The sequence below is a fragment of the Clarias gariepinus genome, chromosome 10 (assembly GCF_024256425.1).
Source record: "Clarias gariepinus isolate MV-2021 ecotype Netherlands chromosome 10, CGAR_prim_01v2, whole genome shotgun sequence".
Lineage (NCBI taxonomy): Eukaryota > Metazoa > Chordata > Actinopteri > Siluriformes > Clariidae > Clarias > Clarias gariepinus.
Window position 1 is genome coordinate 17,579,058 of NC_071109.1, and position 24,016 is coordinate 17,603,073.

Below are 24,016 nucleotides of genomic sequence, written 5' to 3' on the forward strand. Positions count from 1 at the left end.
CAATTTAGCCTTAGCATAAACCAGAGCACATTCAACAGGTCACACGCTCAACAAACAAACATGGCCGAAGCCACTAACCCAAACACCCTTACCCAACATGATAAACACAGCAACCCCTTTCTGCAAAGCATGATGGTCGTCAGCCGCCGCCCCGCCTACGCCACAATATATATATAGATTTTTAATTCATTAAATAAATTTTTTTAAATAATTTATTAAATCATTTAATGCTTTATATGTCAAGAGTAGTATTTTAAAATCAACACAGGGAACCAATGCAGTGAAGATAAGATAGGGGTGATGTGCTCATATCTTCTGGTTGTAGTGAGGACTCTCGCTGCTGCATTCTGGACTAGCTGAAGCTTATTAAGGTATGTAGGTAAGGCATTACAATAGTCCAACCTAGAGGTGATAAAAGCATAAACTAGTTTTTCTGCATGGTTTAGCGACAATACATTTCTTATCCTGGCAATATTTCTGAGGTGAAAGAATGCTATCCTGGTAATATTATCTACATGAGCTTTAAATGAAAGGCTGGAATCTATAATCACACCAAGGTCTTTCACTGTTGCACTTGATGGAACAGAAAGGCCATCTAAAGTTATGGTGTAATCTAAAATTTTACTCCTAGCTGTATGCGGTCGTATGACTAGAACTTCTGTCTTATCCGGATTAAGCAGAAGGAAGTTAATTAGCATCCAATTCTTATGTCCTACACACATTGCTCAATTTTAGTAAGCTGTTTTTTCTCATCAGGTTCTGCTGAGACATATAACTGTGTATCGTCAGCATAACAATGAAAACTAATACCATGCTTACGGATTATGTTGCACAGAGGAAGCATGTAAAGGGAAAAAAGCAGTGGACCTAAAACTGAACCCTGCGGAACACTTCACTAGAGAACATGCAGAATTATCACCATTTAAGTCTACATACTGATAACGATGGGTCGGATAGGATCTGAGCCAGGAGAGGGCTGTACCCTTAATTCCTACTACATTTTCTAATCTGTAAAGAAGAATAGAGTGATCAATGGTGTCAAAAGCTGCACTGAGGTCGAGTAATACAAGCATAGTTACACAACCCTGATCAGAGGCCAACAGGATGTCATTTACTACTTTAACTAGTGCTGTCTCTGTGCTGTGGTGAGGCCTAAATCCTGACTGATACAGTTCATGTATGCCATTTCTATGTTAATGTGAGCATAGCTGCTCCGCTACTATCTTTTCCAGAATCTTGGAGATAAAGGGGAGGTTTGATATTGGCCTGTAACTGGACAGCTGACAGGGGTCGAGGTCAGGTTTCTTAATTATTGGTTTGATAACTGCTAATTTAAAAGATTTTGGAACATAACCAATGCTGAGTGAAGAATTAATTATTCTTAACGGGGGTTCTGTTATTGCTGGTACTTTCTGTTTAAGAAAATGTGTCGGTACAGGATCTAATATACAGGTTGATGAATTTGCAGAAGAGATGAGTGAAAAGAGTTGTTGTTACCACACAAAGATTGAATGCTAACGACTGCTGCAAGGTTAGTCTAAAATATACCAGTAGGAGGATGGCTTGTGATTACCCCCAAGTCAAGGGACAGCTATGAATATTAATGGCAATGGCAACCTATAGGATTCAAAAGTAGAGCAGTTTGTTGAATTACAGGAGCAGAGGGTATGTCTTAGTAATGTCTCCCTACCGCTATGACATTTAGGAAAACCAACTGTGACATTTTCACAGACATTTTACCCAAAATAAAAATTTTAAACCACTCTTAGTAAGAAGCTATTAACATTAAACTGTGAAATAACAACAATTTAAAAAAGCAACAAATATTCAAATATGAAAAAATCTAGAAAGATCTAGCTATTTACCATTAATACACATATGGTAATCAACATGACAATGTATCTGGTTGTTTGCTGCAGTGTTTACTTATTTGCTATTGACTGGAGCTAGCTATTAGGCTTGTTGCCTGAGGTCATACTCTGTGTTTTTAAAGCTTATTGTTTCCTTTCAGAAAAGATTAAAATCAGCTTAGATATGTATATTTTGTATACATTTGAAAAAAATGTTTTTTCCATGACATGGTGCAACACATAGCATGACACAGGACTACATAAAGTGAAAATTGATAAAAGTGTAGATAAGTGCAGGACAATAAATACATAGAATAATGAATGCACAGGGCAACAGAACAATGTAGCGCGAGAGCTTTTGCTCAGTCATTAGTAAATGTAGCAGTGATATTGGCAGCAAAATATATTTTTGATATTTGAGCTTTGTAAAGGGCAGGAGTGCAGTGGGACAGTAGTTGTATTGGGTAAGGTGTTGAATAGTCCAGGTGTGTCTGATTATGGTGGTGGCACAGATGCTGCAGCATCCTCTGATACATGGCAGAAGTCCATGAGAGGGTTCGTCTGCAATGCTGCTGGCTTTGTGGATGGAGCAGTTACTGTACAAGAGGATGATTGTGGATAAAGAGATCCAATTGTTCTTGTTCTCAATATTCACTTGCAATCTTGCAGCCAGAGACTATGCTGTTCCCATGAGAGGATGCTTTCTTCTGTCCTCTTAACTCTGATGGTGGTGTGAATATGAGGGGTGAGGTTGGATGTCTTTAAAGCACTGCTTGGCTTTTCTCTGCCATGTGTACACTAAGAACCCTGTAGCGTTTGACAGTGGTCAGTGATATACTCAACTTATCTAAGTCTGCCTTGTTCACACGGGCGTTAAGTTTTTGGATAAATGAACTTGCTCTAAACGTCCTAGACGTTTATGTTGCGTTTTGTAGTGGCGCTTGATTGACTTCTACACCGGCATTCGTTTGTCTCTGTCTAACGTCAGCCTGCAGCCCCAAAAAATTTTTGTGTGTTAACCTGTGGGGGCAGTGTCGGGAACTGGATATGAAATCCCGCCGCTACCGGGTTCACTCTCTGCCTGCACAACGTCAGATTAAAGGAAGTTTTTTGTGGTTTATGAAGAAATGCGAATATTTTCGCGTATGTTTTTCAACAATTTATTTTATTTTATTTTGCCCTTTCCGCATTTCCCTATGTATAGCATGTAGGATCATGGGATATATCCGGTCCTCCGAAGCGTAAAATGAACGTGAAGAGAACGTGGTTTTCTTGCGTTCGTTGGGTTTTAAACGGCAAAAAAAAGCTGCATGCAACGTTTTTTTTAATGCCGTATAAACGCGCAGCCGGACAAACGCACATCAACACTCGCCGCTTGATCCGCGCTCACCGGACGCTACGAACGCAAGAAAAACGCTCGATTTTAATGCCCGTGTGAACAAGGCCTAGAGGTAAAAATAATCAACATATAAATATGGATTGTTGTCTCTACCCCATTCTGCAATACGTTTCACCTCTTTCCCTTATGTTGACTTATTGTTGCTGATGTGGTCCACAACTGTATTGACATCAGCAAACCTGCTGATGTGATCTGAACTGTAGACTGCAGCATGGTCATTAGTCATCGTTAACAGGAGTGGATTGAGTAGATAACCCTGGGGAGCACCAGTGCTACTAGTGGTACTAGGACCCCAGACAAAAGGTCCCAAACATAGATAAAATAGGGAGGGGTAAGTGAGGAAGCGCATCCAGCGAAAACCTTTGATAAATAAATCCTGATTTAATTATTTGCTGGGGCACACTTTAATGCAGTGGTTCTCAAAGTGTGGGGCGCGCCCCACTAGTGGGGAATACAGATATGACAGGTGGAGCGCAATGAACGGGAGGGAATTGGTGGAAAATAATAGGAAAGTACCTATTCTAATTCATGCTTCTCTTTATTGATTTATTTAATCTTTATTTTCTTTATCAGACACTCGAAATTAAATAATGACACACAAAGAAATGGATCCTTAATACAAGTAAATTAAAATAACATCAAAGAAAAAGTGGAACCATAGTGCAACAATAACGGTTTAACGTCGGCATGTTAATTGCAGAGGAACGATATATAAGGAAACATTCGGTATTATATACGTCATTTCATCTATACGTCCTTCATTCCTATGTGTATTCTGATGTTTATGTATTTTTGTTAAACATTAATATTTTATCAGCCAGTACTAGTCTGGCATTTCTAGTTTCCAGTGTGGCAACAAAGTTGCTTTTTGATCCTTCAGGCGCTGAACAGAAGGGAAGATCAATATCGTTCTACGCTTTTTGTTGCTATGCGGTATTTTGCGATGATCCCTAAATCATTCATTGCGCCGTAGAGAATAATGGTGTTTATGCTTTTAAACATGTATAATTTAAGGCGGATGTAGCTTAAAGATAATGTAGAGAGGAAATATATGTGGGTATCTTTTTTGCGGGTTTATTTACGCAGCTATTAAATTCGGAGATATACAGTATCAAACTAACTTTACCGCGGGCACAAACAGGTGTTATTCGCTAAAATCCCCGCTGCCACGGATTGCCCCCCTACATAATCTCTATCAATTATTATATTAGGAGATATACTCAAAGGTTTATTATTATCAAATATATTATTACTATTATAATTAACCCTAGGCACATGACACTCGTCGAGACGATTAATACAAATCCCCCAAAATGATTATTTTATGGCACATTTATTTTGCAGGGGTTTGTCAATGTACAAATAACAAATTATTTATCACAAATTACACTAAATAAATATTGTTTGTGGTGAAAAATTACAGAAAACGATTTTTATTATAAAATAAGCAATATAAAAATATACATGTGGTATATGAAAAAAAATATATAATTTATATATTTTTCCCCCTATAAAACCTTTTTTTTATATTGCTTACTTTATAATTAAATTCATTTGTTATAATTTGTAATTTGTAAACTGTAAACCTATGAATTTAGGTGGGCAATCCGTGGCCTAGGTCGGGGGCATTTTAGACCATAACACAGTAGCGTACTGTATGTAGTGAGCATAATAACATCAATGGATACATTTGTTACATGGACCACAAATAAGCAGGTGATTCAGCACTATCAGCCTTATCAACCAAAAAGCCAGCCGAAAGGAAAACATGATGAAGCCTATGTTGCGCTTGGATTCATGGTGGGGATGGTGGGGGCAGAGGAGAGACCTCTGTGTGTTTTGTGTCTTAAACCGCTGGCAGCAGACAGCATGAGACAAAGTAGGAAGACACTTATCGACAACACACCCCAGTCACGTTAATAAGCCACTTAACTTCTTTGAAAGAAAGCTCTAGATAAGTGACAAAGTAAGCCTGTTATAACAATTGCACATGTATTTTATCTGTTTTAAACTTGGTGTTATTTGATCTTACTGGTTTAGAAATAGATTTTTCAATAAATAGTACACTTGGACGTTTTCGTTATCATTTTGTTGAGAAGTGGGGCTTGAAAATTCGCCCACCACCTTAAGTGGGGAATGACAGAAAATGTTTGAGAACCACTGCTTTAATGGATGGAGCCAAATGTCTTCCTCAGTAGCATTATGCTATATTTCTGTGCTATCAAGTGGTTATGTTCTGTTTCACACTGGCATTGGTGGCAGTGTTGTCTCAAACTTTGACACTGGGTTACTGTTCGGAAAGTTGGAGGTTCAAGCCCCAACACTGTCAAGGTGCCCCCGTACTCCGTATGTGCTGTATAAAGGCTAATCTGGCGTTCTGACCTCAGCTTCTTAACTCAGATATGCGAGAAAATAATTTAGTGGGAATAGGTAATACAGCTGTTTCGAACCTGAAGTGGATTTACTTTTCTGCCCCTTTAATTACAAACATTTAATTTTTCTTCCTGTTCTTTTTCCATTTGTTTGGTATGTGAAAGAGTCAATAAATCTTTGTAGGCTTTATAAGGACTTATCATTACAACCAACAGATGAACTAAAAGCCAAACAGCCAAATTGAGAATTGAGCCAAATAGGGTGAAGGTCACGGCAAGGGGAAATGTCTAAACTAGCTTTATTTCTTCATTGTTTTCCTTTCTGTTTGTATTATATTTTAAAGATATTTGAGTTATACAAAGAAGTAACAAGAAGGAATAGAATTGTTGGCAGCAGAGTCATCCTTGTCAATGCCATTGTCTTCTAGTTTTATGCATTACGTGTTCTTCTGCCTAAAATACTTTGCCAAATCGAAATGTAAACATTAAATTAACTATTTAAAATTTGTATAAGTTTATGGCTTCATCGATAAATCCCTATTGAGCAAGCCATAGAGGACAGTAGCAAGGGAAACCTCACTGAAATTACAGGAAAAAAAGCTTGAAAGACTCAAACTGGAAACTCATCTTCATTTTGGTAATAGAGACAATAAATTCATTCTATAACTGTGTTGTGATTACCAACTGTTCAGTGGTATCTTTAATTTCAGTCCTAAAACCATAAGAGCAATTCCAATTTTATATCATCATAGCCAAATTGAATAAAACCATGGCTTATGGCTTTTAAGTAGAGCTTTTCACAGTACGTATAGGGCTCCGAGAGTGGTCTCTAAGTCCTTACCCAGACAGCAGTCAAATTTTATTTGTTTCACGAGTTTGATTCTTGAAACTGACTGTCCACACTGTTATTTAAAAGTGATCTGATTGGGTTTGGCTCTGTTCAAAGCAGCAGCTCAAATCTAACATATTTTCAACCTATTTGCATTGGTGGCTTTGTTAACGATGCCAGGGGCTTGCATCGAGTACGTTATTTCCTAATATATCACTCTGTTTCTGTATATTCTCTCTAGTTTGCCTGTACTGATGCAACCTTCCAAAGTGCATTCAGACATTTCACCTTGTTCTCTGTTCATGGACTATTCTGTTATTTATTTTCATACTTTGGTTAAGGTTCATATTCTGAAAACATTGTTAATTTGGCCATACTGACGATTCCAAAAGCAACTTCATTTTCTACATGGAAATAAATATTTTTTTAATTCCATTTCTTTCATCGTCTCCCTGCTTGGTTTTCAATGGGTTTTCACCAGGATCAATGTTCCATACCATTTAATCGTGTGAACTTGAACTTCTGCATCAGGTTGCGAGAGAGGACTGGACAGTTTGACACATGATTTTCTTGGGTAGTGCGTCCAGACTGAGACACATTTTAAGGAATCCAATTTGAATCTAGATATGCCAAACACCTAATTTGTCCTGGCTGTCTGAACAAGGCTTTTAATGATGAGAACTTTAACCAGAAGTAGGGCATTGGGCTGGGTCACACAGGTCCAGAGGGTATGTACTAGAGAGAGAAAGAGAGAGAGAGAGAACCTTAATAATGCTCTCTAGCACATAATGAATAAGGTCAGTGTACATTTTGTACCGAGTGCAAGCAGGACCAGCATAACTTAAAGGAGAAAACATTCGCTTTAAGTTCACTCTGGGGCATAAAGAATTCAGTCACTCCACAACCAACAAATCTAAGAACATCTAAGTTAACTAAAAACTCCATGCCCATGAACCCTTCAGATGTGAACGGGTCAGTAAATGCTGGTGTTTTTGACTACCACTGCTTATTTGTTTTTATTTAATTTATGAATTTAATAAGTCATTTTTAGTTGAATACTCATGGCAAATTTTAAAATGCTTTCATTAATCACAGCATCATTGCACATAGAATGAGCCACCAAGAAAGCTCCTGCCTCATCAAGATATCCTCCATTATCAGAAATACATCCATCCCAAATGGCCCTGAAACTTCAACTATAACAGCAGCAACAGTAAGACTATTTGGTAATTTTGTCATGTTGGCCCTCAGCATTTTAAAAACTTTAACTGATGGACTGACCATAATATGCTAAACCTGCAGCGGCATCAACTACATACATACTTGTTCAATATCCGGTTGATCATGAACAAAACCAACAAATGAACAAATAATAAAAAACCTTCTCATGAAGCATAAATTGGACTCACAGAAACATGACAACTGTACAAAGACTTCTCTGAGCTAAACTTACGTACTATAGCTACTGTACCTTGGTTTGTTTGGATCTACAAATTGCTTTTATCTGGTCCTGCAATGATATTTCTTGGAAGAAGACCCTGGATATGTATTGGCACTATAGCACTATACAGAGTACACCACCATTCGCTTGTACCTTGAGTCTGTCAACAACCATTCTTTTGTGTAACTTCAGATTTCCAACTGGAAATCACATTCCTGAACAAATGTTTTGTTCCTTTACTTGACAACTGAATTTTGTCCTCAGAAGTCCCATTAAAGCCTGCTTACCTTATATTATCCCCTATAACCTCAATGATCACGACTTCTCTTTCCTCGGGAACAGTTTGTGCCTCTTTGTGTATTTAGAACTACAATACACTGAAAAACCTGGCGTGGACACTCTGGCAACATGAATAACTGTAGGCCTATGTGAAAGGGTAGTTGTGTCTCAACACCAGTCTCACAATCAGGTCCCCCCCCCCCCCCTAAAAAAAGCCAACTTAGCTAATATCAGCAGTGGCTTTCTCTGTGCACCTGACTCTATTCTCCATCTTCTTTCTACTGGCTCTCAGTCTAGCCTTTAAAATCTCCACTCATGGAACTTATCAATTACTCTTAACGGGGCTAAGGACTGGTGCAACTCCTTTTAATCATTTTCCTCCTCTGTATTGCCAAATCTCTTCACTAATATTACGTTCATTTTCACTGATGATACACAGGCTGATCTGCCTACTAAACCCTTCTCTTTCCTTAGTAGCCTTACTGCATGTCTTCATGAGATTAACACATGGATGGCAAATACCTTCAGAATGCTTACTTCTACAGTAGCTGCATGTGGTCCCAGTACAAATACTTAAATCTTGTCAGAATTAAGTAGAAGGAAGTTAATAAGCACCTAGTGCCTAATATCTTTTAAACATTCCTCAACTTTATTAAGCTGGTGTCTCATCTGGCTTTGCGCAACTATTTGTCGTAGTTTCAAGTAATACTATGTCTAGAAATTATATTAGACAAAGGTAGAATATACCACTTATTATTTGCACTTGAGTTGGCTCCTTGTCTGGCTGCTTAGATGACAGACACAGCCCCAGACTGTCTGTTTAACAAGCAGACACATTTAGCCTTTTTGTCTGAGGCCTGACCGCAGCTTTGAAGTTTCATGATTAACTAGGCTTGTCAGCCTGATTAAAGTCTGATTACCTCCAAAATGAAAAAGGAGAAAATTGCAGTCGCAAAGATTTTGTTTCTTTAAAGATTCCATTTCAATTGCACTGAATGATGCCACCACATTGATTTTATTGATTTTTCTTTTGTTTGCAATAATTACTTAAATATAAAAGTATTCAAGTAAAAATATGTAACTAAGGTGTCAAAAAATGACCATTTATTACCAAAATTAGAAATAAATACTTGACCATAATTGTGAGTAAATATGACCATAACCATCCAACAGTCACTCCATGTTTACTTGTGATAATGAAATAATAATTATATGTAACATGCAAAACAAAAATCTCATTTTATTTACATGCATGCATAAATGATCAATCATCAATAACTCTGTTGTCATATTTCTATTATTTTAGCTGGAATTACCTTAATCTGTTTTAATTATCCTAAAACGAATGGCTGACCCCTTTTGCACCCCAGACCTGCCAGATCCATCCTGATGCCCTGCTTCTGGTTGGAGTTCCTATCACTTGGAGACCGCTCACTGCTGTTGAGGATGGCCCTAAAGGGTTAACCTAAAGATACATGTGACTACTACAAAGTTAGTCAGACTCAGACTGTGAAAGAGGAAGCATGCTGAATCACTTATGAACTGGCCACAGCAGAATCGTGACATTGACCTAATTAAAAGTTTTTATTCATGCTGTCTAGGGTGTTTCAAGCTTTTTTAAAAATGTATGCATCTCAGGATAGAAGTAAACGTAGTGAGGGTGCATAAGGTTGTTAAAATAATGTCATGTAGATGCGTGGTATGATCAAAGCTAAATGTAGTCTAACAAAACTTGTGACTATTTTTGGCCAGGCAGTGAATAAGGTAGAACTCTCCAACTGTCCTATTAATGGTATGAAAACATCCTATATCTGGCATTAAAATAAATAAAGCAACCTCATTTGACAGCTTTTTCTTTTCACACAGAAGTAATTTCCCAGGTGTTGGTAATGTTATACTCGAGTTGATATCACACAAGAAAAACAGACTTAAACAGACAAGTTCATTGTTTTTATATGAGATGTTTAATGCTGATATATAATAAACAGTAAATGAAACATCTTTTTTTTTGGTTAAACCCCACCCTATGCACACAACTCAGTCAGTTATCATAGCAGTATTTAAGCCTATAGTTACATCTCATCTCTGAGAGCCAAATAATGCAATTTTGGCATCAACTCCTCTCTATGCATATTTTATTCAACTCTGAAAATGGCCTATGATGAGTTATGCGACCTTTTTTGACAACTGACATTTTGATACAAGGTTTAAACTAAAATATGCATGTTTGTTTTGTGCATGTTTCATTTGTAGATCTCTCTCGGGCCGAATCGTGGGTGGTGTCTGGTGGTTCTTCACCCTCATCATCATTTCGTCCTACACAGCTAACCTGGCAGCCTTCCTCACTGTAGAGAGGATGGTTTCCCCTATCGAGAGTGCTGAAGACTTGGCCAAGCAAACGGAAATCGCTTATGGTACACTCGATGCTGGCTCAACCAAAGAGTTCTTTAGGGTAAGCAAATGAATCACATTGCAATTCCGATGGCTCAGCAAATTTTGAAACCCTAAAAGTAGATGTACTGCAATGTTTCTGTGTTAACACTGAACCATCATCTTTATTATAATGTTTTATTCGTTGTCTTGTATTACTGCATACTTTTTGTAATTTGTGGGCCCTTATTTTGACTGTAATTGTAGGGATGGAGTTCCAGTAAAAGTAACAAATGTAAACCATGTCTGTCTCTATAGTAATACCACATGTGAAAATACTTATTAGTCACACCGTTTTTTGTTTTTTTTTTCCTGCAGAGGTCGAAGATTGCTGTTTTTGAAAAGATGTGGTCCTATATGAAGTCTGCCGACCCATCTGTTTTCGTGAAGACTACTGATGAAGGCGTTTTTAGAGTTAGGAAGTCTAAAGGAAAGTATGCCTACCTGCTAGAGTCCACCATGAATGAATACATCGAACAGCGCAAACCCTGTGATACCATGAAGGTGGGCGGGAATTTGGACTCTAAGGGTTATGGTGTCGCTACCCCAAAAGGATCACCCCTCAGGTAATGCATCATGATTAGTAGTAGTTCTCATTCAGTTACATTAATCATATGTGATCTAGGTCATTGCACTGTGTAAATCAAAGTAAATTAGCTTGGTGTTGTGCTGTATACAGTATGCTTAGCGATTTCATTTGCATTTCGTTTTAAAAGATAAAAATATTAAATTAGACCATTATAATTCTCTATCTTTATGATGAATTAGTAGTCTATAAACTGACAGAGTGAAGCCCATTCTGAAGAGGCAGAACAAGATAATAAAACATGTTTTGCTTAAGAAGATTAATTCTATCTACAAATGCTACAAGTGTCCTTGTGTTTTAATTCCACAGTTTAATTCTAAAGATGCTTTTGGCCTTTTTACTGTTAATATTAATCTTACCAATTTAACTGATAGCATAGAAGTGGGAAAAATTATTTTCCATTTTCTTTTACACACTGCAATGAGACTGCGGCATGTAGGTTACATCGCCATGCAGTGCAGAGGCGTGTGTGGGTGGATGTGTGTGGGGGGTGGGGGTAGTTTGTTTGTGTGTGTGTATGTGTGTATGAATCAGCACAGAACACATGCAACCCTCTCCAAAAACTGGGGGTTTTGAGAATTTCTTTGCATACAAAAGGGTGACTTACTGTTCTGAAAGCAATTGTGGTCAGCATCATGGCAAACAACACTAGTGTCCTGTAGTCAAGCACTGTACATGAGTCACTCAGTCCAAGCTAACAGTAGGCTCAGCTTTAGTTATTACTCATATGCTATACAATGCTTTACTACTTATTTAATTCTTATGTGTTTCCATTTGAATGCAATGCAAGTTATGGGTGTCATTAGGATATTGATATGTGTACTGTATATTCACAGGCTATAATGGCATCAGTAGGTCAGTGTCATTCATGCCATTAAGACACCAATGCAAATCTGATCTTATATCCAGTTCAGTGCAAAAGGGGCTCAGAAGGGCAATTTAGAGCTGCTAAAATAACTTCAATAAACTCTACCTCCCTCTAATAAGAAAAGCTCCTTGGGGGAATGACCTCCTGGCAATTGTACTGTTATATTTAGGCCACCTTATAGAATTTTGTACATGGAGTGAGAAACCGAGAGAAAATGACATTGCCTATAGGATTTTTAAAAAGACCCATTTTTAACATGCCATGCAAAGAAGTTAATTTTTGTTCATAATTTGACTTGCGAGTATGATGAAGAAAATTGCTCTTGTCTGCCTCCACATGATACAGTATTGGATTGAGAGACATCATGTTCATTTTAGGGCAATTTTATCTGAACTATGGATTACATGAGACACACTCCGCCAGAACTTTATCGCTCGATAAATTTAGAAAGATTCTTTTTTTTTTTGTTTGAGCTGTTTAAATCTACAATTGGGGGTTTACGCACATCAGTGTCTTCCTACTACTGTACCTGCACCTATCAATATTACCTATACAGTATGTATTTCATGTCTCCAGCGTTGTCAGTTTTCTGGAGCAATGGCGTCCAACAGTATTTCAGTAGAATGCAGACCACTACCTTAAAACACAAGCAGTTGCTTTTAAAGCTGAAAAAGACAAGGAATGGAAAAGGAATGAATGAAAACTTAAACAGCAGAACTTATAGTCTTATTTTCTAGCTTTTCTATTTATCTTATTTTGGCCAAAAAAAAATTCTGTATTTTTTATGACAACTTACTGGTATGAACATGAAGAAAGACGGTGCTAAAAAATTAGAAGCTATGAAACATTTTTCCATCAAAACACTTAAACACTCAAGTCCAACTGGTTTTGCACTGTTTCATTCACTATACTTATTTATTTCATAATAAACATTAGGTTTTTAATACTATAATAATCATTAGAATGTACTAGGTACAGTGCTGTGTACAAAAAGTGTACAAATGTCAGTCCATGGCATGGGAATTGTGTGCAGGACAGGGATGAATGGGTGGGAGACATACTGTGTATATTGAAGACATGTTTGAAGAAAGGATCTTTTTTGGTCTTTGATAAAACTTTGTGAATTATTGAGATAATGTTAAGGTCTAGTCTTGTTAAGTGTTAAATGTTAAGTTTTTAAAATACAATTTCATCTTTAAACAGAACTATAACTATAAACGATATAACTCAATAATAACTATAAACATGTCATTTTGAAATGAATGTCTTTTAAATCAACATATTCTGTTTTTTTATTTTAGATCATGGAAGCAGTTATTGTACTGAGCTAATACTGTATATCATCTTGCAGAAAACATCAAAACAACTACCAACACCATTGTGCTCTTCCATACTCCATTAATTATGAGTTCAAAGCCTTGTTCAACAGTGGGTGATGACTCTACATGAAACTGCCTCTAACCACATTGTTTTGTCTTTTTGTTTCAAGAAACCGAGTAAACCTGGCAGTGTTAAAACTGAATGAGCAGGGCCTGTTGGACAAATTGAAAAACAAATGGTGGTACGACAAGGGCGAGTGTGGCAGCGGGGGAGGTGATTCAAAGGTCAGCCCCAATGTGACAAACCCAGCGGGTAAAAATCTAGCACCATAGGGTGGTGGGTAACCGGCAAGCCCATGCTGAGACAACACTCTGAACAAAATCTCCAAAAAGCTGGGCTCGATACTTGCTGATTTGATGTAAAAAAAAAAAAAAATAGATTTCTGGTTTGACCCTTTTTTGGCAGATAAGGCACAGCAGAGTGTTTGAAGCTTGCCGGTTGCCCTAAGTAATATTAACAGGTATTATCGGCTCATGGCTAGTAGTATATGTGTATGTTTTTAGTTTATGTTTTGCTATTAAAAAATCTTGGATAAAGAAATCATCTGTTAAGTATATTTATGTAATAAATATGAAATAAACCATAATGTTGACAAACTATAAACCAAACACCTGTCCCACGGGACCTTCTCTTACACATTTTTGTCACACAGTTTTTCTGTCACTTTTTCTGAAATGCCTTTGTTTAAAAAAAAAAAATGTTCAAATACAAAAATAACGAAATCACAGATGGCTATACTGGTAATGCTAAACAGGATTATCATTCAATGTCCTGTTTTTTCAATTTTCACCCTATATATTCAGATTAGCCAGCAAAAAAAGCTGGATATAAAAATGACAAATATTAGTGGCTTCCTAATTTCGTTCACAATCGGAAGCAGAAGCAGCCACTACGCCATCAAAAACAACATCAACAAAACAAACAAAAGCATTAAAAAAAGATTTTAATTAGACTTTCCTCTGCAAGCTCACATTACCTCCATTTATTCTTCTGTGGGCTTTAAAGTGTTGCATTAAATTATGAGCTCATAAATGATGAGATTCATAAACCTAATGCAGTAGTCTCAGGGAGCACATTTATTCATGCTTTTCCAATGATTTATGTTAATTGTGTTGGGTTGTAATTAGCAGCACATAATATACTGCATTCAGAAGTTCTTTATGCACTGCACAAGCATTGAATTTAGTCTTCACTTCTTACACATTCCTTTTATCTTCGTATATTTGGGTTTTTTTTTGCAGTTTAAAGGAAAGAAAAGGAAAAAATACTGGACAATGTATAAATAATGGCCTGCTTTTTGAAATTCCGCATGAACTACAGTACAGTTTCATTACAGTGCTACACAAAGGCCTGAATGTCACTATGGATCATATGGAAAAGTGACATCGCTTTTTAATGCCGCTGGTCACATGTAACAGTGCAAGCTTGAGTTAATCCCCTTTGATTAAAAGATGGCTGGTAGGCAGAAATGTCATTATGGCTTAATTGCCCCTAATACTAATCAACCCTAACAACCCTAATAAGACACCATTTCTCCATTTACAACCCAATCTATTCCGAGAGTGATGCTGATCTTCATTGGTATTCAGCACTGAAATAATTAGCTATAAATAATTATACATGATCAGCCATAACATTAAAACTATAAAACGTTATGTCAATAGTGCCTAGGTTCCCCTTTTTCCACCAAAATAGCTCTGATCCTTGAGGATCCTGTGCTGTGGTATCTGGAACTCGCATTTGGAGACCAGATCAACAACCTTGTACTCTTTGACTGCTAAGCTCTATACACAGCAAACTGTGATGCGCTGTGATCTGTGTGGTGTTACAATAACTTTACGGTTTATCACAGCCAGCATTACCTTTTTTTTTGGCAATTCGTCCTACATTAGTTTTTCTGATGAGCCTCGGGGATGGTCCTGCCACCAGTTTACTGGTATATAATACAGTGGTTCCGGAAGCTGGCTCGCATTTTAAAACACTCGTAAAGCAAAGCAAATTTTCCCATTAAAAAATGATGGAAACTAAAATTATTTGTTCCACAGCCCAAAAAGAAGTAAAAATATGTATGTAATGATAAGTATTTCCGTTTATCCACGCAGACGCTGTGTGTGTGTGTGTGTGTGTGTGTGTGTGTGTGTGTGTGTGTGTGTGTGTGAAGCTAAAGTAAGAGGAGAGGAGGATTTAGATCCCCCCCTCTTCTCATCTTACACAGTAAACCTTCTTCCTCTCTTATTTGAGTTTTTCACACACACACACACACACACACACACACACACACACACACACACACACACACACACACACACACACACATTAATGGAAAGACTGTTTCATTGAAAAAATTAACAAAAAACATCGTTAATGACGCGTGAGCGTATACTAACGGAATCGCTACTGTAAAAATAAAAATAAATTAACCTGCACTTTACTTTTGAAAAGAATCGCAACAGAGCTGTGTTTCTGTAAAGAGCAGAGAGATTGTGTGTGTGTGTGTGTGAAAGCAAGGGAAAGAGGTGAGGAGGAGTGTATGCAGGCTGATGCAGAAAGGGAGAGAGAAAATGGATCTTTAACCTTGCTAGACTTTCTTTTCCTTTACATGTGCACACACTTGTGTTATAATAAACAGTACACACACACATACAAACACAAAATAAAATATGTTTTACACACACACATGGTCACAGTGTTATAGTAAACAGTACACGTGTGTACGGATGTTGATTATACCAGTGAGAGACACGCACTAAGACCCAGCAGGGGAGACGATTACCCACAATTCCGCAGCGCAAGAGAAAGAAAAACCGTTGGCTTATTTGTGATCATGTGGCACTCAGCATCAAAACAAAAAGCGCATGCGTGATACATGATACTCGGTATTCGTAAACCAAGACTTGCTCGTTTTTCAAGTTAAAATTTATTAAAAATCTTTGCTCATCTTGCGGAACAGTCGCAAATCACTTTATAGAATCAGTGTTAATGTTATGGCTGATCAGTGTATAAAACATAACCAAAGTGGAGGAATTATTTTCCAAAATGAAAAGACAATAATCGAGGATAAATATTGTTATTGTTAAAATATTATTTGTTAAAATCACATGTAGCAAATATTATTTGTTAAATTAAGCATGTCTTCTTATTCATTAGTAATTTGAATAACTATTCAATATTGCAAGTTTATTAAATATTGCAATTGATGCATAAGAAAAAAGTAAATAAGTTATGAGTTTTGTATGGAATTAATATAATGTATATTTTATATACTTTGCATGTGAATGTGTCTGTGTGTGTTGTTTAAGAGTATATGGAATTTTCTTCGCTCTCATATAACATGACTGAATCTCCTTCTGTAGGACAAGACAAGTGCATTGAGTCTCAGTAATGTGGCTGGAGTTTTTTACATTCTAATCGGCGGCCTGGGCCTGGCCATGCTGGTAGCACTGGTGGAATTCTGCTACAAGTCAAGGACCGAGTCTCGCAGGATGAAGGTGTTTATTTAGGCTGCATTAGAAATCACTTACACTGAGTGGCACAGCTACAGCCTATACAGTGGCCACATGGGTTAAATTTGAAGATCCATTAGACAAAAAGGAATGTGACCAAGCTCCTAACACACACAAACACACACCTCCCTTTTCATATTTTCTCTCTGATTTCCCCTCACTCATGCTCTCTCTTCTTTCGTTTCTGTATTTGCTGTGGTTTTTTCTTTTCATTTCCTAATTCTTCTTCTGCTGTTTCTGTTCATCCTGTGTTCCATCCTTCTCACCCTTCTGTGCTCTTGCTAGCCTGATTCTAAAAGCAGTCATGTACAGTAGTAATGCACTTATCACAGACTTTTCTTTCTTTTCGAAAAGAAAAAAAGGTGCAATAAGGCCATGTATTCAACTCCTTCTGCAAAAAAAAAATGTTTTTCCATCTCGACTAATGACTGCTCATTATTCAAAAAGAGACAGTGTGTCTGATTTCCCATAATTGACACTCAGAGACTAGCTAAATATGGCAGCCACTCAGAAGTCCTCCTTAAATATAGCATCTGCTTTCTCAAAAACCTTATCAAGATCTAATCTGTAACTATTTAAACCCAGTTTAATCTGTGCTTGTTTTAATAGAACCTAAACTACTGATGATCATTCATTAAATAACAAATGCAAATCTTCATCCTCTCAACACATGCCAATTGCATACTGTAAATATTATCCACAGGTACCTCAGTGGACTTTCTTATGATCAGCTACTCTATTACTGGCAATTACCCTAAATAACACTTCTAATATAGTTAGATATGAGTTATGCACTATATATTAGATTTAAAATCATCTGGGTGTTTTTTTAATTTAATTACAGGATTTACAATTTATAGCCATTCATATTTCATATTAAAAAAGTGTCTGCAGTTTTATAAGAAAGCAAATTATTCGACATCAGGTGTGCAAGTCAATCCTCCCAGTGCAACGGAAATGTGATATGAATAAATCATTTTCAGTTTAGAGTACAATACAATCATACAGTGTTTTAGCTGTTTAAGTTGACAGCCTCATAAAAGCAGTACCACTTCTTAAACTGACCATTATTTATTTAAGCTGCATATTGTCAATTCTGATAAAACATGAAGACCGTTTCGTTAGGAGACATTTGTTTAACATTCAACATTCAGTTGTTATCACTTTGTAAACAGTGCAAAAGTCTTTAGAACAGAAAAGTCCATGTGTTTCAGTGTCTCTGTACAGAGAGAGAGATTTATTGTGACTGTAATTAGAACATGAAGTATTTTTTCTCTCAAAATAGGAATCATTAAAATGCGCAACATATAATTTGTTACTAAATGAAACATAATTTCAAAATCCCAGTGGTATGAGCAGAATAACACACTCCACTGCACTTTTATATGGAGTAGTGGTACACTGCTTGCACGTTGTGCCACATCTCACCCCTATGGTGTGCATTATTTTGGTAAAACAGCACAGTCTGTTTTGTATTATTCCTTACAACAACAACTCATTTTGGTACCCTGATACTTTTTAGTGATTTAACTAACAGCATTATTAGAAACAGAGCACACTTGCTTCAAACTGGCTTTTTATTTACAGTAAATTTGGACATCAGTACCTCTATATCCGCTTCTGATGTCTATGTATTTTTTACCCTTTTTACCTCATCAGATAATTTCATCATCAGATGTTTCATCAGATCATGAATAACTTTAATAAATAGTATAAATTAGGGTGTCTTGTCTACATTTGATATATCTAACTGGAAGTTAACAATTCCATATGACAAGGAAATAACAAGATATTAGGCAGAGGCTGGTTTATTTAAACGTCATGTTTTCATTTCATTTGATCAAATTTCCATCAACTGTAATAAATTAACAAAAAAGAACCAATGCTGCATAAGATACTGTATATACATAAAGTGGTATGACTGAAATATAATGTGCAAAATGCAGAGGTTTTTTTTTTTTTAGTTTTTTTTTTTATCCTCGTTTTTTAGGCATTACTGTATTAAGGCAACAGCTACCAACCAGGGAGGGCAGAGGGTATGACATGCTTCCTCCGGGACACATAATCCCATCCAACTGCAGCTTTTACAAACTGCTGCTGTTGCAACAATAGGTGGTGGCAAAGCACACTTGGATGAAAGCGCTATCCATACTGTTCAACTGTTCAGTGTAACAGATGCCCATCACTGGCTAGTTTCACTCTGACTTGATGCGAGAGTGCAAGTATGCCACTCTTTCCATCCTGCGAGCTTGTCCAATCTGCTTCCCAGCACACCCAGCTGTAGCATTAGCCAAGCACAAGTTCACAAGGTTTTGTTGATAAGGCAAACACTCGTCTGTTGAACTACTCTGGAGCCCAAAATACAATTTTTACCCAGGACTGCCATACTGTATTATAATTGATCCATGTGGGGGTGGTTAACACTGTGGCCTTCACCACCAGGGCCAAGGGTTCGATTCCCGTCTCAGGTCTGTGTGCATGGTTTGTACTTCCCAGTGAGTCATGTACTTCCCGTGCTTGGTGGGTTTTCTCCTGGTAGTCCAATTTCTTCTCACAGTCCAAAGATATGCAGATTAGGTTAACTGGCTACCCAGATTGCCCATAGTGTGTGTCCTGTACAATAAAGGTGTACTTTACCTCACTGGGATAGGCTCCAGGAGACCCACAACACTGTACAGGGGAAGCTGTATAGAAAACGAATTAATTAATTAATTATCCACGAGGATCAAAAGGCTAGTTCTTTTAAAACATATAACAGTAGCTTTGACATTCTCCTTACAGTAAGTGGCAAGATATAGAAATTAAACTTTTTTTCCTACAAATAATATTGTCTCTCTTCAAGAGCTACCCAAACATAATGTTCCCCTGTATTTATGGGACATTAAAAAAAATGCTTATGTAATCTTTTAGCATATCTTTCTAAAGCAGCATGTATGCAACTCCTCAATACTGTGTCTAACTCTGCTCATGTCTTTATTCCAGCAATCCATCGATGATGCCATGCACTGCACCACACTGACCCGGATGAGTGGCAACAGCAGCGGTGGGGAGAATGGCCGCATCGTTGCCCATGACTTCCCTAAAGCTGTTCAGACATTACCGTGCATGAGCCACACAGCCGCCATGGGCCTTGGAGCCTCAGGCATGTGACTGGTACCACACAGACATTGTCCCCCAACTGACCAGGGATGCTCCGTACTGCCAAAATGCACTCACAGACTGCTCTCTGCAAAACTGACTACCCATGAAATGATTTTCTTATGTAAGAAAAAAAAATGTTTTGATGGAGAGAAAAGAATACAGAAAGTAGGATGTTGTGCAATATGATGCTGAGGGACACCTTTTAGTAGTGTTCATTAAAAGAAGAAAAAGAAAGTTGTGTTGATACCATGCCAGTCTAACAGAGCTGATTACTTCTGTCTCTAAGTGTGCAATATCTTGGTTTATACCACTGTTCTATAATGTTGTCTCCTACCTTATTTCCTCTAGGGAAAAAAAAAGGATCACATAAAATATGTGGTATTTTGCACAGATTATTGTATGGCTCATATGTTGTAATGACTACAACAGTGAGTCTGTTTTATGGACTGAAATTTAAAATACATGCACATAGAGCCTAGACCTGGTGGACAATGTTACTGATTTTATTCCACCATTAACTTCGCTTAGCCTAATTGGGGAAAGAAAAAAAGATCAAATTGTCAGTCTGTTAATAGTGTTAATAATTCAATGTAAATCTTAACTGGGGCAATGGGAGAATATTTGTTGTTGATCAGCAGAGCATAGCATACTGAACATGTTGATTATCTTGCTGTTTTTTTATGTCTTTTTTTGTTTTGTTTTTTGTTTTTTTTCACCTCAACAACCTTGCATTGCTGCTACGCCTCATTAAAGGTGCCATACCTCATTTGTGCCAAGATTGACTTGGGAGTGTGTTCTGTGTTTGAATCTGCAATTTCATCAGGAGCACTTACAGAAGGGCATCGGAAAAATGTCACAAGCTACTGTGGATAAAGAGCTTTTTAAGTATTTTCTCCCTGTCATTTCAATGTCATTCTTCTGCCCTTCAAGTATAGTATTGTATTTTGTGCACAGAGCCAAAGCTAAGGATTTTTGAAGCGTTGCTACAGTATAGCTATCCTTTTGATAAGATGTTCTTTTTACATCAGTCACTGCAAATGAACATTCCTCAACTGCCTTGTACTTCTAACGAATCTGTATGACGGAGTGACCTAAAAGCGAGTTTCATTTTAGAACCTGACGTATGTGTCATTTTATAACTAAGTTCTGAGACTGTAAATGGAGCAAGTGCTTAAGGACGGTGGCCTGCCTATAATCTCTCTCTCTCTCTCTCTCTCTCTCTCTCTCTCTCTCTCTCTCTGTGCACATATGCTTTAAGAAAGGTTTTTCAGCATATCCGAAACTTTTAGTGAAAAAGATTATTACTAACAGTGAAAAATAACTAAGATCTGTGTTTAAGTCATGTTTGCTCCATTCTGATGCATTGGATTTAAAATAAAGGAGCTTCCCAAGAGTACTATGCTTTCACACCACATACTATGCTTTGTCCTCTGTGTAAACAAAGAGTGCTTTGTACTTCCTTCACTCTCTGTTCTTGCTTCTTTCATGTCTTTTATGAAGGCACAGGAGTCTGGGCTGCTTTGTGGCCACATGTTTTGAACATATTTTATACACAGTAACAGATTTGTAATGGCTGACAGAGACAATGAGTAATAGTACGGTAAGGGTTATGAGAGTTGTGTGATTTGCTGTTTTTCATATGAACTTGTAGGTTGAGGCAATGCTTCGTTAATGTAAAGGGATGTATTTATTACAGAGATAAGAATTATTAGGCAGTTCATTGAGATACTTTGTGTTTCTGGTTAACAATGTTACTTTTTTTTGTGGTTGCAATGCCAAAACGATCTTCAGTGCTTACACTGCACAATGATGTGATCTGTTTATTTATGTTCATTTGTTGGGTTTATGTTGATCATAATGAATCAGTGTGGTTGCAGAAAAATGGTATGGATGGAAAACAAGAAATCAATAATAAGTTCAAAATAAAAAGAACACACTTTCTAACCAAAGTCAGAAGATAGTTGATCGTTTTTGTGTCTAACCAGGAAACAATTATGATTTTTGTCATTTTGTGTTTTCTACTGTATCTACAGTACTGTATTTGAGGCACCATTTGGTTCATACATATGAAAAAAGCCTATTAAGATCCCTGCAGTTTACTGCTAGGGAAATCCAGTGCTGCTTTCATGCAGAGCATCATACAACTGGGACTCACTCCATCCTAATCATAGTGTTAAGGAATGAAAGCCTTGATCAAGGGCCCAACAGCAGCCCACTGGCAGTCAGACAAGATTTCCCATTCATAAGACACTTTTAATTGCTGAGCTAACACTTTTGCAAAGAACAGGTGCTCATTTGCTAACTGTAGTGTTTGGAAGGATGCCATGCTCCACAGAAAACTCCTCATAGGATGAATGGAGGGCCAAATGATGCATTATCAAGCACAGAACAAATAGATTGAAATGTCTGTCATGTTTTATATACCAGAAAGCTGTTGTACAGCAGTCTGAACATGGCAGAAATGGTATAAAGGTAAATTAAGCCAGAACAAAACAAAAAAAAAGAAGAAGAAAAATATTTCATGTTTAAGAAACAATGTGTTACTTTCTTAGTGACATTTTTAATGCTTAATTATTAAGTTTATAATAAATGAAGGAATTACATTAGCTTACAAAAATGCTATTTATTAGAATTACTTGTTTAATCTTTAATTTCTGCAATAAATGAATACATGTAAATATGTATGGCTAAACCCCAAATTTTATGTATTATTTTGCAAATGCTCTCAAAATCTAAAAAAAATAACAATGAAATAATATTTACTTGGACTGAATAAACTCTTGTGCATGTGCAAATCAACACATGCTGACCTACTGTAAAAAGAACCAAATGTTGCACAAGAGCTGGATCCTTTGCATGTGTCTCTTGATAAGCTTGAAATTTAAACAGTCACAGTAAACTGAAATTAATAGTCCTGTTTAAATTTAAGTTCATGCAGTCACATAATGTGCGGTATGGCTTTTAAACTCAATTTGATACATGTTTAACTGAAAATGTTTTTAGTGTTACTTATTTTCTGTTTTCTTTAATACCATAGGATATTGAAATGTCTTTATAAACACAGGTGTAAGAAGTGGCCTTCCAATTCTGGATGGAGTTATTTAAGGCATTAGTGGACATTTAGGAGTAAAGATGTAGATGTCGAAGTAAAGAAGCATAAATTTACATAATTAGTTTAAGCTCTTACAAGAATTATATAAATAAAATGAACTGAAAAATGAAATGAGCAAATTATTTATTTTACCATTAAAATTAAGTAAATTATACAGAAAGTTGCAAGTTAATTGTATTACAAAATGTAAATGTCAAATCTTACAAAAAATACTACTAATAGTCATAATAATTATATAAACAGCTCTGTAAAAAAAAATAAGAAAAAGAAGAGATCACTGCAAAATAATCAGTTTCTTATATTTTTTTCTTGCAGGTGCATGTTTTGGTGAGATGAACGGTTTAATTTTTTTGTGAACTGCTGACAATATTTCTCTTAAATTCCAAATATAGGTTTTGTTATTTAGAGTGTATATTTAAAGGAATTGACATCACAACACATCAAAATAACCCAAGATCATGCAGTATTTGCATAGCTTTAATAACTCCAATAAAACAAAATGCAAATCATTTCTATATATATATATATATATATATATATATATATATATGTGTGTGTGTGTGTGTGTGTGTGTATACTGTAGGTGGTGATTGTAAAACTTTGTTATTCATTTAAAGATGAATCAATGCAATGGAGCCTAAGTAAAACTCATATTTCCTTTGTCCACTTTTAATAAAAAATAAAGTATTTAAAGAAGGGACATTTGTTCTTTTTTGTACTGTTTTTCAACTTTCCTTGAATGCTGTGTCTTCTTGAATTGGACACAAAATAAGTTAATTTAAAAACAAATCATGTTTTTTTTAACTACATAAAAAATTATGTGCAG

The 24,016-nt window shown here is 36.6% G+C and overlaps 1 protein-coding gene across 1 annotated transcript in view; it reads left to right on the forward strand.

The window, feature by feature from the left end:
• Positions 1–22,001, forward strand: part of gria1a (glutamate receptor, ionotropic, AMPA 1a) — a 113,274-nt gene extending 91,273 nt beyond the window's left edge. The window contains exons 12-16 of the mRNA XM_053505764.1: positions 10,424–10,622; positions 10,919–11,166; positions 13,544–13,658; positions 16,788–16,922; positions 19,920–22,001. Of these exons, the coding sequence (XP_053361739.1) occupies positions 10,424–10,622; positions 10,919–11,166; positions 13,544–13,658; positions 16,788–16,922; positions 19,920–20,087 (865 nt within the window). The 3' untranslated portion in view covers positions 20,088–22,001. The remainder of the gene's footprint in view (positions 1–10,423; positions 10,623–10,918; positions 11,167–13,543; positions 13,659–16,787; positions 16,923–19,919) is intronic.
• Positions 22,002–24,016: the final 2,015 nt, after the last annotated feature.